At 43.0% G+C, this 13,762-nt stretch overlaps 1 protein-coding gene across 1 annotated transcript in view; it reads right to left on the bottom strand.

Annotated features, from left to right (window-relative positions):
* Positions 1-1,208: 1,208 nt before the first annotated feature.
* Positions 1,209-13,762, bottom strand: part of CCDC9 (coiled-coil domain containing 9) — a 117,509-nt gene continuing 104,955 nt past the window's right edge. The window contains exon 15 of the mRNA XM_075323669.1: positions 1,209-7,113. Within this exon, the coding sequence (XP_075179784.1) occupies positions 7,084-7,113 (30 nt within the window). The 3' untranslated portion in view covers positions 1,209-7,083. The remainder of the gene's footprint in view (positions 7,114-13,762) is intronic.

Below are 13,762 nucleotides of genomic sequence, written 5' to 3'. Positions count from 1 at the left end.
TATATTATATATCTCTATGGGGCAACTTGACCGCAACGTGGCCAAGTACAGGCGTTTGGCGGCACTCACTTTACAACACCATTCATACTACAGGGACAAATGACACGACACAGCGGTATGGTATTTTGCTTACCTTTGTATATTATTTGCTGTACAACAACAAAAAAAAAACTACATATAGAAAGTGCAAACCTGAAATAATGCAGCATGGAAGGGAAGAGATTACTAGAAGAGAAGGTCGGTTTATACAGAAATACAGAGCAGGGTTGCTGTGGGATCCACTGGTTATAAATACATATCCAGACATTGAAAAACTCACAGTGTATATATTGTATATGAATGGACTTGAAAAAAACCTATCACTTGCCATCAATATATATTTATTATCTGGTGTAAATGCCACTGTTCTCCTGAATCTGGCGTCATTTTTATTATTTTCCAGTGCCTCTCCATTCCTGAGATATGACCTATCTGCATATAAAATCTAGACTTTTTAGCCAAATAGGCGTGGCCATCAAGAAGGCTCCACTTGGAAGAACTGCAGACCACACCCACTTGACTACACTTATACACAGGGAAGAAGGGGCCATATCTCAGGAACGGAGAGGCTCAGGAACAAAAGAAAAACAATGTCAGATTCAGGAGAACAGCGTCAATTGCACCAGGTTAAAAAAAAAATACATATTTATGGTGAGTGACAGGTCCCTTGTGATATAGAAAATAATCAGGATTTGGAACATACAGATGATTCTGTGTCTCCACATCTCTGTACGTTTTTGGATAATACTGACATTGAGCAGACATTACCGGATAAACTGTATCAGACCAAAGAGGCAGTAAATCCTCTCCTGTCAAGTCACATAAAACTCATGCTTGTCATCACCTGTTTTTTTTCCAAAATACCCCAAAAATAAATTAACCTAATTATGTAGTTATATGTCCCCTGATATTATAGCCATAATGGTTATTACCCAATGGCTCAACAGAATTATATAGTGAATTGTGCAAACACAGATGATTATCATAATGCTCATGTTCACCAATTTCTATACGGGTAAAAGGTATCACACAATTTTGCTGTCAATGACATTAAAGCTTGCAGATAGAGCCACCTTAAAGAGGAACGGTCACTTGCCATAATTATATAATTTAGAGTTAATGTAAATGCCGCTGTTCTCCTGAATCCGGCGTTGTTTTTCTTTTGTTCCTGTGCCTCTCCGTTCCTGAGATATGGCCCATTCTTCCCCGTATGTAACTGTGTCATTTTAGCCAAGTGGGAGTGGTCCTCAAAAAAACGTCCATGGAGGAGTTGGGAACCACGCCCATTTGTCTATAAAGTCTAGATTTAAACACAGTGAAGGAAAGCCCTCATCTCCGTAACGGAGAGGCGCAGGAACAAAAGAAAAACAACGCCGGATTCAGGAAAACAGTGGCAATTACACCAAATAAAGAAAATACATATTTATGGCGAGCATCCCCTTTTAAAATTTGTCTCACATGATCATAACAGGACTCATTTTTAGTGTCTGTATTAGAGAGATTGAGAGCTCTGTTAAATAGGATTGGTTGCTATGGGCAACACATGTTTTTGTGTTAAAATGAAATCTGTGATTTGAATGGTTGCTATGGACAACAAAAAGACCTTGTGATAAAGAGAAAGCTGTCACTTGATAGGTTGCTATGGGCAACAATGACCGTTTTTTTTTGTAAAATGAAAGCTGTCACTCGATTGGTTGCTATGGAAAACAATGACTGTTTTTGTGGTTAATGAAAGCTGTTACTTGATTGGTTGCTATCGACAACAATGACCGTTTTTGTGGTAAAATCAAAGCTGTCGCTTCATGGGTTGCTATGGAAAACAATGACAGTTTTTGTGGTAAAATGAATGCTGTTGTCCATAGCAAACAATGAAGCGACAGCTTTAATTTTACCACAAAAACTGTCATTGATGTCCATAGCAACCAATTGACAGCTTTCATTTTAAACACAAAAACGCTCATTGTTGTCCATAGCAACCAATCAAGTGACAATGACCATTTTTGTGGTAAAATGAAAGCTGTCGTTTCATGGGTTGCTATGGAAAACAATGACAGTTTTTATTGTAAAATGAAAGCTGTTGTCCATAGCAACCCATGAAGTGACAGCTTTCATATGACCACAAAAAAACGTCATTGTTTTCCATAGCAACCCATGTTGATTTTACCACAAAAAAGGTCATCGTTGTCCATAGCAACCAATCAAGTGACAATGACCGTTTCTGTCGTAAAATGAAAGATGTCGTTTCATAGGTTGCTATGGACAATGACAGTTCTTGTGGTAAAATAAAACCTGTCATTTCATGGGTTGCTATGGACAATAATGACAGTTTTTGTGGTAAAATGAAAGCTGTTGTCCATAGCAACCCATGAAGTGACAGCTTTCATTTTACCACTAAAACAATCATTGTTTTCCATAGCAACCCATGTTGATTTTACCACAAAAAAGGTCATCGTTGTCCATAGCAACCAATCAAGTGACAATGACCGTTTCTGTCGTAAAATGAAAGATGTCGTTTCATAGGTTGCGATGGACAATGACAGTTCTTGTGGTAAAATAAAACCTGTCATTTCATGGGTTGCTATGGACAACAATGACAGTATTTGTGGTAAAATGAAAGCTGTTGTCCATAGCAACCCATGAAGTGACAGTTTTCATTTTACCACAAAAACTGTCACTGTTGTCCATAGCAACCAATCAATTGACAGCTTTCATTTTAACACAAAATCGCATTGTTTTCCATAGCAACCAATCAAGTGACAATGACATTTTTTGTGGTAAAATGAAAGCTGCTCTCCATGGTTACATGAAGTGTAAGACTATAACTAAAGTGGCTTTTATCATGAACGTTATTGTCCCCGGAGCTTCCTCTTGTCAAAGATAATTTGCAAACAGAATATATTAAAAATTTATCATAAAAAAAATGCATTTCTGGGCCGCTGCCCAAGTAAAAAGACAATAAATAATGAGCATTACTTCCACCTGATCACAGCCAAACACTATTGAAAATGACAATGCTTCAATGCGGTCATAATTCAGTCAGTGGAAAAAGATGGATGGCGCTGGCGAGTGAGATTTTAGTAGTAGGACATAATGCAGACACAAACCATCGCGTCTGAAGGCTGAATACAGAATCAAAAGAGATCTTATATAAAAGAGCAAAATACAACAATGCACAAGATGGACGCCTCTCTGGGTGAATGTAGTTTTTTCTTTTCAATAAAAGCATTTTGGGCTAAAAAAATATTTTTTTGTTTATATACAAATAAATAAAAATAATTTTTGCAATTGTGATTGATGAAAAATTATGTCGCACCAATTTGGTTTTGTTTGCAAATTGCTAACTACATATTGAGTTAACTGATTATCCATCAGGAAGCTCGCTCTAATGGGAGTTTGTAAATGCAGACTTGTGAATCCTCACAGTGTGCGGTGACAATCTATTGGCAGTCGCACCACCAAAAGGTTGCTGTCAGAGAGTAACAGCAGAATTAAAGGGAGTTAACAGCAGCGATTGGAGCTTACTCTGATCGCTGCTGTTAGAGATGGATATGCTTCCACCCTCCCGCCCCTAAAGGGTGATGTACATGGAAGTGGTTAATAATCAGTATGCAGTAGGCTCTGAAGTGCCACTAGCGGTGGCTGCAGGTTCCTAGAGGTTTATCATTTACCTTCAGGGCTACAGTGAAGTAAGTATTTGATACGCTGCCGATTTTGCAAGTTTTATTGCATGAAATAAGTATTTGATCACCGACCAACCAGCAAGAATTCTGGCTCTCCCAGACCTGTTATTTATTTCTTGAAGGCCCCCTTCACACATCAGTTTTTTGCCGTCAGTCACAATCCGTTGAGGATCTGGCGACTGATGCCACTGGATCCGGTTTTTCTCATAGACTAGTATTAGCAACGCATTGCCTCACGTTTCATCCGTCGTTCGACGGATCAGTTGAAAATTGTTTGTACATTGGACGGAGACAACAGATAAAGTAATGTTTTTTGTCTACATCGAAAAAATGGACAGCAACGGATCAGTCACCATCCGTCGTTTGGTATAATGGAAGCCTATGGGAGCAGGATCCAATGTAATCCTTCAAACGACGGCATCCAGTGACAGATTCTTTTTTTTAAACTGAGAATGCTCATATGAGGTGTAAAAACACTGTTGGGCTGAAAATACAGATATGACGAATCCGTTTTTTCGACGGATCCTTCACATCAGTTTTTCCACAATCAGTGACAGATCCATCGATCTGTCAAGCCAACGGATTGTGACTGATGGCAAAAAAATGTGTGAAAGGGGCCTAAAAAGCTCCTACTCTGCACTCATTACCTAAATTAATTGCACCTGTTTGAACTAGTTACCTGTATAAAAGAAAATTATCCACACACTCCAACCTCTCCACCATGGCGAAGACCATAGAGCTGTTAAGGACACCAGGGACAAAATTGTAGACCTGCACAAGGCTGGGATGGGCTACAGGACAATTGGCAAGCAGTTTGATGAGAAGGCAATAACTGTTGGCACAATTATTAGAAAATGGAAGAAGCACAAGATGACTGTCAATCTCACTCAGTCTGGGGCTCCATGCAAGATCTCGCCTCTTGGAATAAGGATGATTCTGAGAAAGGTCAGCCATCAGCCAAGAACTACACGGGAATCAATTCTGGACAATTACCTGAATAGAGCTGGGACCACAGTCTTAAAGATTACCATTAGTAACACACTACGGCGTCATGGATTAAAATCCTGCTGGGCATGTGCAGGTTCCTCTGCACATGTCCAGGCCTGTTTGAAGTTCGCCAATGACCATCTGGATGATCCAGAGGAGGCATCGGAGAAGGTCATGTGGTCAAATGAGACCAGAATAGAACTTTTTGGTATTAACACCACTCGCCGTATTTGGAGGAAGAAGAGGACAACATCTGCAAGGAGTTTGTATGTTGTCCCAGTGTTTGCGTGGGTTTCCATCGGGTTCTCCGCTTTCCTCCCACACTCCAAAGACATAATAATAGGGACACTAGATTGTGAGCCACAATGGGGACAGTGTTGTCAATGTATGTAAAGCATTGTGGAATTAATAGCGCATATAAGTAAATATTATTATTATTATAAGGATGAGTATAAACTCAAGAACACCGTCCCAGCCGTGAAGTATGGGGGTGGAAGCATCATACTTTGGGGCAGCTTTTCTGCAAAGGGGACAACACAACTGCACCGTATTGAAGAGAGGCTGGATGGGGCCATGTATCGCGAGATTTTGGCCAACAACTTCCTTCCCCCTAAAGGCCCCGTTACACGCGTCGATTTATCGTGCGATCGCATGTGCAATCGCACCCGTCCCCATCGTTTATGCGTCACGGGCAATTTGATGCCCATGTCGCACAAAGTCGGTCACCCCTGTCACACGTACTTACCTCCCGAACGACCTCTCTGTGGGCGGCAAACATCCTCTTCCTGAAGGGGGAGGGACATTCGGTGTCACAGCGACGTCACACAGCGGCCGCCCAATAGAAGCGGAGGGGCAGAAATGAGCGGGACGTAACATCCCGCCCACCTCCTTCCTTCCTCATTGCCGGCAGGACGCAGGTAAGCTGTGTTCGTCGTTCCCGGGGTGTCACACAGAGCGATGTGTGCTGCCTCAGGAACGACAAACAACCTGCATCCAGGAATGTGACCGATATTTTGAAAATGAACGACGTGTCAACGAGCAACGATAAAGTGAGTATTTTTGCTCGTTCAGTCACTCGTAGCTGTCACACGCTACGATATGTCAAACGATGCCGGATGTGCGTCACGGAATCCGTGACCCCGGCGACATATTGCCCGATATATCGTAGCGTGTAACGGGGCCTTAAGTAACAGCAATGAAGATGCGTCGTGGCTGGGTCTTCCCGCATGACAATGACCCAAATCAAACAGCCAGGACAAGGAGCGGCTCCATAAGAAGCATTTCAGGGTCTTGCAGGAGCCTAGCCGGTCTCCAGACCTCAACCCAATAGAAAATCTTTGGAGGAGCTGAAACTCAATGTAACCCAGTGACAGCCCCAAAACCTGAAAGAGCTGGATAAGATCTATATGGAAGAGTTGACAAAATCCCTGCTGCAGTGTGTGCAAACCTGGTCAAGAACTACAGGAAACAACCGACCTCTGTAACTGCAAACAAAGATTTCTATCAAATATATAGTTCTATTTTTCTATTGTATCAAATACTTATTTCATGCAATGAAATACAAATTAAGCATTTAAAAATCATATAATGTGATTTTTCTAAATGTTTTTTTTTTGGGTGGAGGGGGACTCTGTCACAGCTGAAATGTATCTACGGTAAAAAAAATACAGACCATTCTTTGTAGGTGGGAAAACTTGCAAAATCGGCAGAGGATCAAATACTTATTATCCCCACTGTTTCTATCCAATACTTATTTTCCACACTGTATGTAATGGGTTCGGAGCTCTATATCAGAAAAGCGGAGCTCTGGGTAATACAGTGTTTTGGAAATTTCATGCAAGCGTGATTCATGGTAGAAAAAAAATAAACTTCTGGCGGCAGATTTTACATCTCCATCGGTAAAGCTGTGGCTCCGCTGATGTAACACAGATCTTATGAATACCTCATACTGTATCCGAGCATTGCACATTTGCTTCTTTGCAGCATACAATCATTGTAAAAAAAGGATGAGGTGTCCCAAAATGCATTTCCCAAAATAATATTATATGCGATGTGTTTTGCAATGAATACTTCACTTGTAGTGTATGGACAGAGGTGGCCGAACAGGCACCAAGAAGAAGGAGCTCCATGGATGAAGATACTGAACCTTCCCAAAAGAAACCCCGATATTTTTTGTAAAATTACCCTCAAACCCTTTCTGTAAGCGTTACCAACACCGGGTATTATCTGCATCAATAAATACTGTAGTGGACTGGAACATAAGCGTCCTTGTCAATCCAAGACAAAGCTTGCTGTAGGTAAATGCAAGAGCCCAAGCATGTCTTGACAGGAGAGGTGCCCAAGAAACGTCCGCTGGAAATCTCGAGATGTAATTTGGTCAGGATGATGGTGAAACCTCTGTACTTTGCTACATGAGGAAGAAACAAAAAAAGAAGAGTATAATGAGGTCATCCCGGGCCTGTATACAATGAAGGAACACTGAATATACTCAACATGCATTGTGAATAAAGATGGTATAGAATGAAATAACCGGCATGCATAAGAAAGCCATGAAGACGTAACGCACCCATGCAGTCAGCAAATCATGAACCCACAGACTTATGATCAGCAGAGCAGAAAAAACATAAATCAGGTCATGCATTGTGACTAAATGTTGAGAATATGAAATCCACTGCATTGGTTGGATGAGTCCTATATCTAGCTATATTCCTACGCAACTACTCAGATGTGGACTAAAAAAGAGGCCTCATACACAATAGACCGGTATCGGCCAGACGATGGTTCAGTCGGCAGCTTTCTTGCCCGACTACTCCATATACAGAAACGCTTCCTCCATTGCTAAACTGCTCTGGTGGTGATTTATATCAAGGAGAACAAAGGAGTTGGCAGTCCACAATCAGACATGTTGGATCCTCATCTTTCCCAACAGATAGTGTAGGATGGGGGGGGAGAAAAGGTTCCGACATGTCAGGACGCATCCATACATACCAGACTTCAGCTGACATCTAAAGTCTATGTGGACCTTTGGTCTGTCATTTAAACCTTAGATTGTGTTCCCCAACCAGGCAAGTGACCATCACTAAAGTCCCTTTTAGACATTGATGGTCCTTAGAAACGACCCCTGACTGTAGTAGTCCACAATCAGACATGTTGGATCCTCCTCTTTCCCAATTTATGGTGTAGGGGAAGATAAAGATCCGACATGTCAAAGTCAAGAGGCATCCACACATATCAGAGTTTGGCTAACATCTAAAGTGTGTGCGGGCCTTTGGTCTGTCATTTAAACCTTAGGTCGTGTTCCCCAACCAGGCAATTGATCATCGCCAAAGTCCCATTTAGACATTGATGGTCCTTGGAAACGACCCCTGACTGTAGTAGTGCACAATCAGACATGTTGGATCCTCCTCTTTCCCATTTTATGGTGTAGGGGAAGATAAGGATCCGACATGTCAAAGTCAAGAGGCATCCATACATATCAGAATTTGGCTGACATCTAAAGTGTACGGGGGCCTTTGGTCTGTCATTTAAACCTTCGGTCGTGTTCCCCAACCAGGCAAGTGATCATCATCAAAGTCCCTTTTAGACATTGATGGTCCCTTTGGTCTGTCATAAAATCTTTAAACCTTAGGTCGTGTTCCCCAACCAGGCAAATGATCATCGCCAAGGTAGACATTGATGGTCTTGACTTTACTACCCACTACCACTTCACAAAAGCGATAATTGATTGATACTAATGCCTACGTCCTGCCTATTAAATATTTCTTCAAGAAGTTTTAAATAATGATTGCATTGTAAGCCGGGTACAGATCCCCCCACCGTCCCCCAATCACATCAGCGGATTGCAGCATTACCAGACATTGGCCTAATGCACAATCGCGGAGTGAATTCTTCGCCTCTGGACATGTATTATTAAGCGACTCTCACTTTGCAGCTTTTAAGAAACTGGAAAAAGATATAAACTTTGTCTAATGTGGAAATATCACTTCCTGACTTAACCATTGAAATGCCACATTGGATGATGTATTATACCTAGCATTGTCTGAATCGGTAAAGGAAGGTGAGGCTGCTAGCGTTTAATGGCGGCCATACATTCTGGATAAGAGTTTTTTAAAAAATGGACATAAAAAAAAACATGTGAGAAGCATTATTGGTATAGAATGAAACATGACTAATCTGCAAAAAATAGATGAAATATGGATTACAAATAAGGCCCGATATGACCCACTTTACTCAGTTCTGCCTCTGTTTGGAGTTTAATAGAAAGCCCCTACATCTAAAGTTGCAGTCTCGGACAAGAAGTAGTACAGAGGGATATAATTATCACATACGATGGGTGTTATACCACAGAAGGCGGATATAAGAATAGCTGACAACTGCCGCTCATTTACACATTTCATTTTCTCTTGCAAACTAATAAAAAAACAGAATTTACATAAGTTGTTATACATGATGACAATCTAAAGAACGTGAGATGTATAATCCTACGAAAAATCACTAATTATCACCCTTGGTATTTACATGGGCCATTTAATCATAACATTGAACCACCGGTAATACTTTAACGTGTTCCTTCTCATGCCGGTAATAGACTCTAACGGGTCATGACAAACTTCGAAAGATTTCAGAAGGTGTCCTGTTGCAAGTTTCAACACCAGATCCTTTGGGTCCTATACATTGTGAGTTGCCGTCTCCATGGACCAGACGTCTTCTTGGACAGATGGTCAATCGGTTTGAAATCTTGCCAATTTGGAGACAAGCCGCCCCCTGAACTCTTTGTCAGGTTCATCAAGAACAATTTATGTGTGATGGGGCGCGTTATCCTGCTGAAGAACAGCAACTGCCCATAGGGCAGTGTTCCTCATCGCCAGTCCTCAAGGCCCACCAACAGATCAGATTTTCAGGATTTCCTCAGTATTGTACAGGGAGTACTTCCATCACCCATGCAACAGTAAGGAAACCCTGAAAACCTGATCTGTTGGTGGCTGTGCTGTTCCTACCTGTTTTCTTTAAAACCTTTAATGATCATATCGACTGTTATTTAATTAATGTTATTCAATGTATATACGTTCATGTTTTCCTTTGCTGTGTGTGACAGCGAGAGAGCGACGAACTGAAGCGAGCAGGGAGCAGGGAGCCGGCGTCTGGCAGCCTGCGGTTAGCTGTAACTAAGGTAAACATCGGACAACCAAGAAGTCCTTTCCTTGGTTACCTGATATTTACCTTAGTTACTAGCGTCCGCCGCTCTCACGCTGCCAGTGCCGGCTCCCTGCTCCCTGCACACGTAGCTGGAGTACACATCGAGTAATTAACCGGATGTGTACTCTGGCTAGGAGTGCAGGGAGCCAGCGCTAAACGGTGTGCTCTCACGCTGCCAGTGCCGGCTCCCTGCACACGTAGCTGGAGTACACATCGGGTAACTAACCCGATGTGTACTCTGGCTAAGAGTGCAGGGAACAGGGAGCCGGTACTGGCAGAGTGAGAGCGGCGGAGGCTAGTAACTAAGGTAAATATCAGGTAACCAAGAGAAGTGCTTTCCTTGGTTACCCGATATTTACCTTAGTTACGCTTCCACGCGTCGCTGCTGGCTGGGGGCTGGTCACTGGTGAGATCTGCCTGTTTGACAGCTCACCAGCGACCATGTAATGACGCAGCAGCGATCCTGATAAGGTCAGATCGCTGGTCGTGATCGCTGCTGCGTCGCTATGTGTGACACCACCTTTAGTTTCAGTTTTAGTCAGTGCATTGTGAGGAGCACATCTCTGTCCTTTGGGCTTCAGAAAGGAAAAGTTTTTCACCAGTAGCAGCTCTAGGACAATCATCACAAGACTACCACAGTTACAGCCACTTGATCATTGTACTGCTGCACGTTTTCGTTCATGAAGGAAAAAATAAACCACCGTTGCTTCACCTCAGCGTGTGTACATTTAAATCCATCTACCCTGGAGCGCTCTGGTCATGTCTGTCTCACCTAGTGGAAACGAAGGTAAGACTCCTCACACCTCTACCCAACTACCTGCCTTCAATCGCCTCTAAGTGGGGACAGAACAGTGGGCCTTGAGGACTGGAGTTGGGGAACACTGCCATAGAGGCTACTGCTGCCATTAAAGGGTCTACGGTAGGTGGTACATGTCAAAATAACATCTGGGAGCCAAGGTTTCCCAAAAGAACACAGTCCAGTCGGCCTTCATCCCATAGTGTATTTTGTGCCCTTGCTTCCCTAGCCATTGATATGATATAAAACAAAACGAGATTAATAACACCAGGCTCTTTCTTCCATTGCTCCATGGTCCAGTTTTGATGGTTCTGTGTCCATTATAGGTGTCCTGTGTCCATTATAAAGGTTGACTGGGGTCAACACGAGCTCTTTGGACTGCGGCTACGCAAGTGTCAATGCTAAGCAAGAAATATCCTTCTATCATAGCCAACAGTAACTTTTTTAGACTACTTGTGCTACAACCCATAACCCTTTGGAAGCCGTGCCCCTGTAACCAGTTTTCCTTCCTTGCACCTTATTTAGGTTGGTATTAACCTTTGCATACTAAGGCACTACACAAGACCTGCTTGGAGATTCTCTGACCCACATAGTCTAGTCGGCCCATTTTGGACCCTGTCTTGGGTAATCCTCACTTTTCCCGATTTCAATAACCACTTCAAGAGCTGTGTCCACTTGCTGTCTAATCAATCCCATCCCATAATGGCATTGTCACCAGATTATCAATGTCATTCACTACACCTACCAACGGTATCAACTTTCCTTCCCTGGAAAGTCCAGATTGCAAATGATTTTCCTGCAATCAGGAATAGTTGTGTTTCGGGGATGTGCAGAGGAGCTGTGCCCTTTCCATCAGCAGAAGAAGCTGGTTGTAATACAAGGGGTCAATGTTATGGCTGTTCGGTGTATATGTAGAATTACACTGCTCAAAATCATAGTAACAAGGCCTATGAACATAAACTGGACGCGAAAGGAAAGGTTTGGTATCCTACATGTGGCCTGCAAACCGTACGGCACTGTTCTAGAGTTGGTCACTGATACGTTATATATATATTTTTCGACAACATCAATGAATGAGAGTCACAATGATGAAATTGCATTTTTCCGCCAACCATTCCCAATTCTTCAAATCCAGAGACTATTTTTGTAACCCCTCTACTTTGGCTAAAAAAAATAAAAATAAAGCTCTCACATGGGAGAAAATCCTCAATTTTATTATTAGAGTATTTAAAATTGAGTTTCCTAAACCAGACCTTTCCTATCTAGTCTACTGTGGGCAAATTATAGTTTTAAAGGGATTGTCCAAAAGATAAAAAAGGACTGAATGGTATTAGAAAAAAAATGATATTATATAAAATATATTTCCAAAATTAAAAAAATCCAAATGCAGAAAAATTGCAAAAAACAGTGTGATTGCATGATTGTTTTTTGAGATATTTTGTTCACCGTGTTCACTATATGGTAAAACGGATGTGTCTGTGTGATGCCTTAGGTCGGTACGAGTTCATAGACACCAAACATGGATAGATTTACTCTTATCTAAGGGGTTAAAAAAAATCAGACGTTTGTCCAAAAAAAGAGAATTTTGTTTACTTACCGTAAATTATTTTTCTTATAGTTCCGTATTGGGAGACCCAGACATTGGGTGTATAGCTTCTGCCTCCGGAGGACACACAAAGTACTACACTCAAAAGTGTAGCTCCTTCCTCTGAGCCTATACACCCCCTGGAGAACCAGATCTAACCAGTTTAGTGCAAAAGCTGAAGGAGAATAGCCACCCACAAGTAAAAACAGAGCCAGAACCGGAATAACCGGAGTCTCTGTCTACGACAACAGCCGGTGATAACACGCGGAACAAGAAACTGCCAACAGGCAACAGGGAGGGAGCTGGGTCTCCCAATACGGAACTATAAGAAAAAGAATTTACGGTAAGTAAACAAAATTCTCTTTTTCTTTATCGTTCCTATGGGAGACCCAGACATTGGGACGTCTCAAAGCAGTCCATGGGTGGGAATAAACAGAAAAACTGAGACGTAGGCGGAGCCTAACTTCACAAGTGGGCGACAGCCGCCTGAAGGATGCGTCTGCCCAAGCTCGCATCTGCCGAAGCATGAGCATGCACTTGGTAGTGCTTTGAAAAGGTATGCAGGCTAGTCCAAGTGGCAGCCTGACAGACTTGCTGAGCCGTAGCCTGGTGCCTGAAAGCCCAAGAGGCACCGACAGCTCTGGTCGAGTGTGCCTTGATCCCCGGCGGGGGAAGCACCTGAGAACACAGGTAGGCCTCCGAAATGGTGGACCTGATCCATCGGGCTAAGGTCGGCTTAGAAGCAGAGAGGCCCTTACGCCGACCTGTGGTTAGCACAAAAAGAGAGGTGCACCACCTAATAGCAGCGGTGCGAGACACATAGATCCGGAGCGCCCGCACCAGATCCAGAGTATGCAACGCTTTTTCAAAGCGATGAACAGGAGCCGGACAAAAGGAAGGAAGGGTAATGTCCTGGTTAAGGTGGAAAGGAGAAACCACCTTAGGGAGAAAGTCCGGAGTCGGACGGAGAACCACCTTGTCTTGATGAAAAACCAAAAAAGGTGACTCCGAAGAGAGCGCAGCTAAATCAGAGACTCTCCTGAAGGAAGTTATGGCTACTAGAAAGACCACTTTCTGTGAAAGACGAAACAAAGAAACCTCCCTGAGAGGTTCAAAGGGGGGTTTCTGCAAAGCCGTGAGAACCAAATTGAGGTCCCAGGGATCCAAGGGCCGCCGGTAAGGCGGAATGATGTGAGACGCACCTTGCATGAAGGTGCGGACCTGAGCCAGCCGGGCAATACGCCGCTGGAACAGCACTGACAGAGCCGAAACTTGTCCCTTGAGAGAGTTGAGGGACAATCCCAGCTGCAGACCGGACTGTAGAAAAGACAGAAGGGTCGGCAAGGAAAAAGGCCAAGGAGAATGGCCGGAAGAGCGACACCAGGACAGGAAAATCTTCCAAGTCCTGTGATAGATCTTGGCAGAGGAGGACTTACGGGCCCGAGTCATAGCGGAGATGACTTCAGGAGGGATATCAGA

Source organism: Anomaloglossus baeobatrachus, chromosome 9 (genome assembly GCF_048569485.1).
Source record: "Anomaloglossus baeobatrachus isolate aAnoBae1 chromosome 9, aAnoBae1.hap1, whole genome shotgun sequence".
Lineage (NCBI taxonomy): Eukaryota > Metazoa > Chordata > Amphibia > Anura > Aromobatidae > Anomaloglossus > Anomaloglossus baeobatrachus.
Note: the sequence above shows the minus strand (reverse complement) of the source record. Positions and strands in the feature narration are given on the sequence as shown.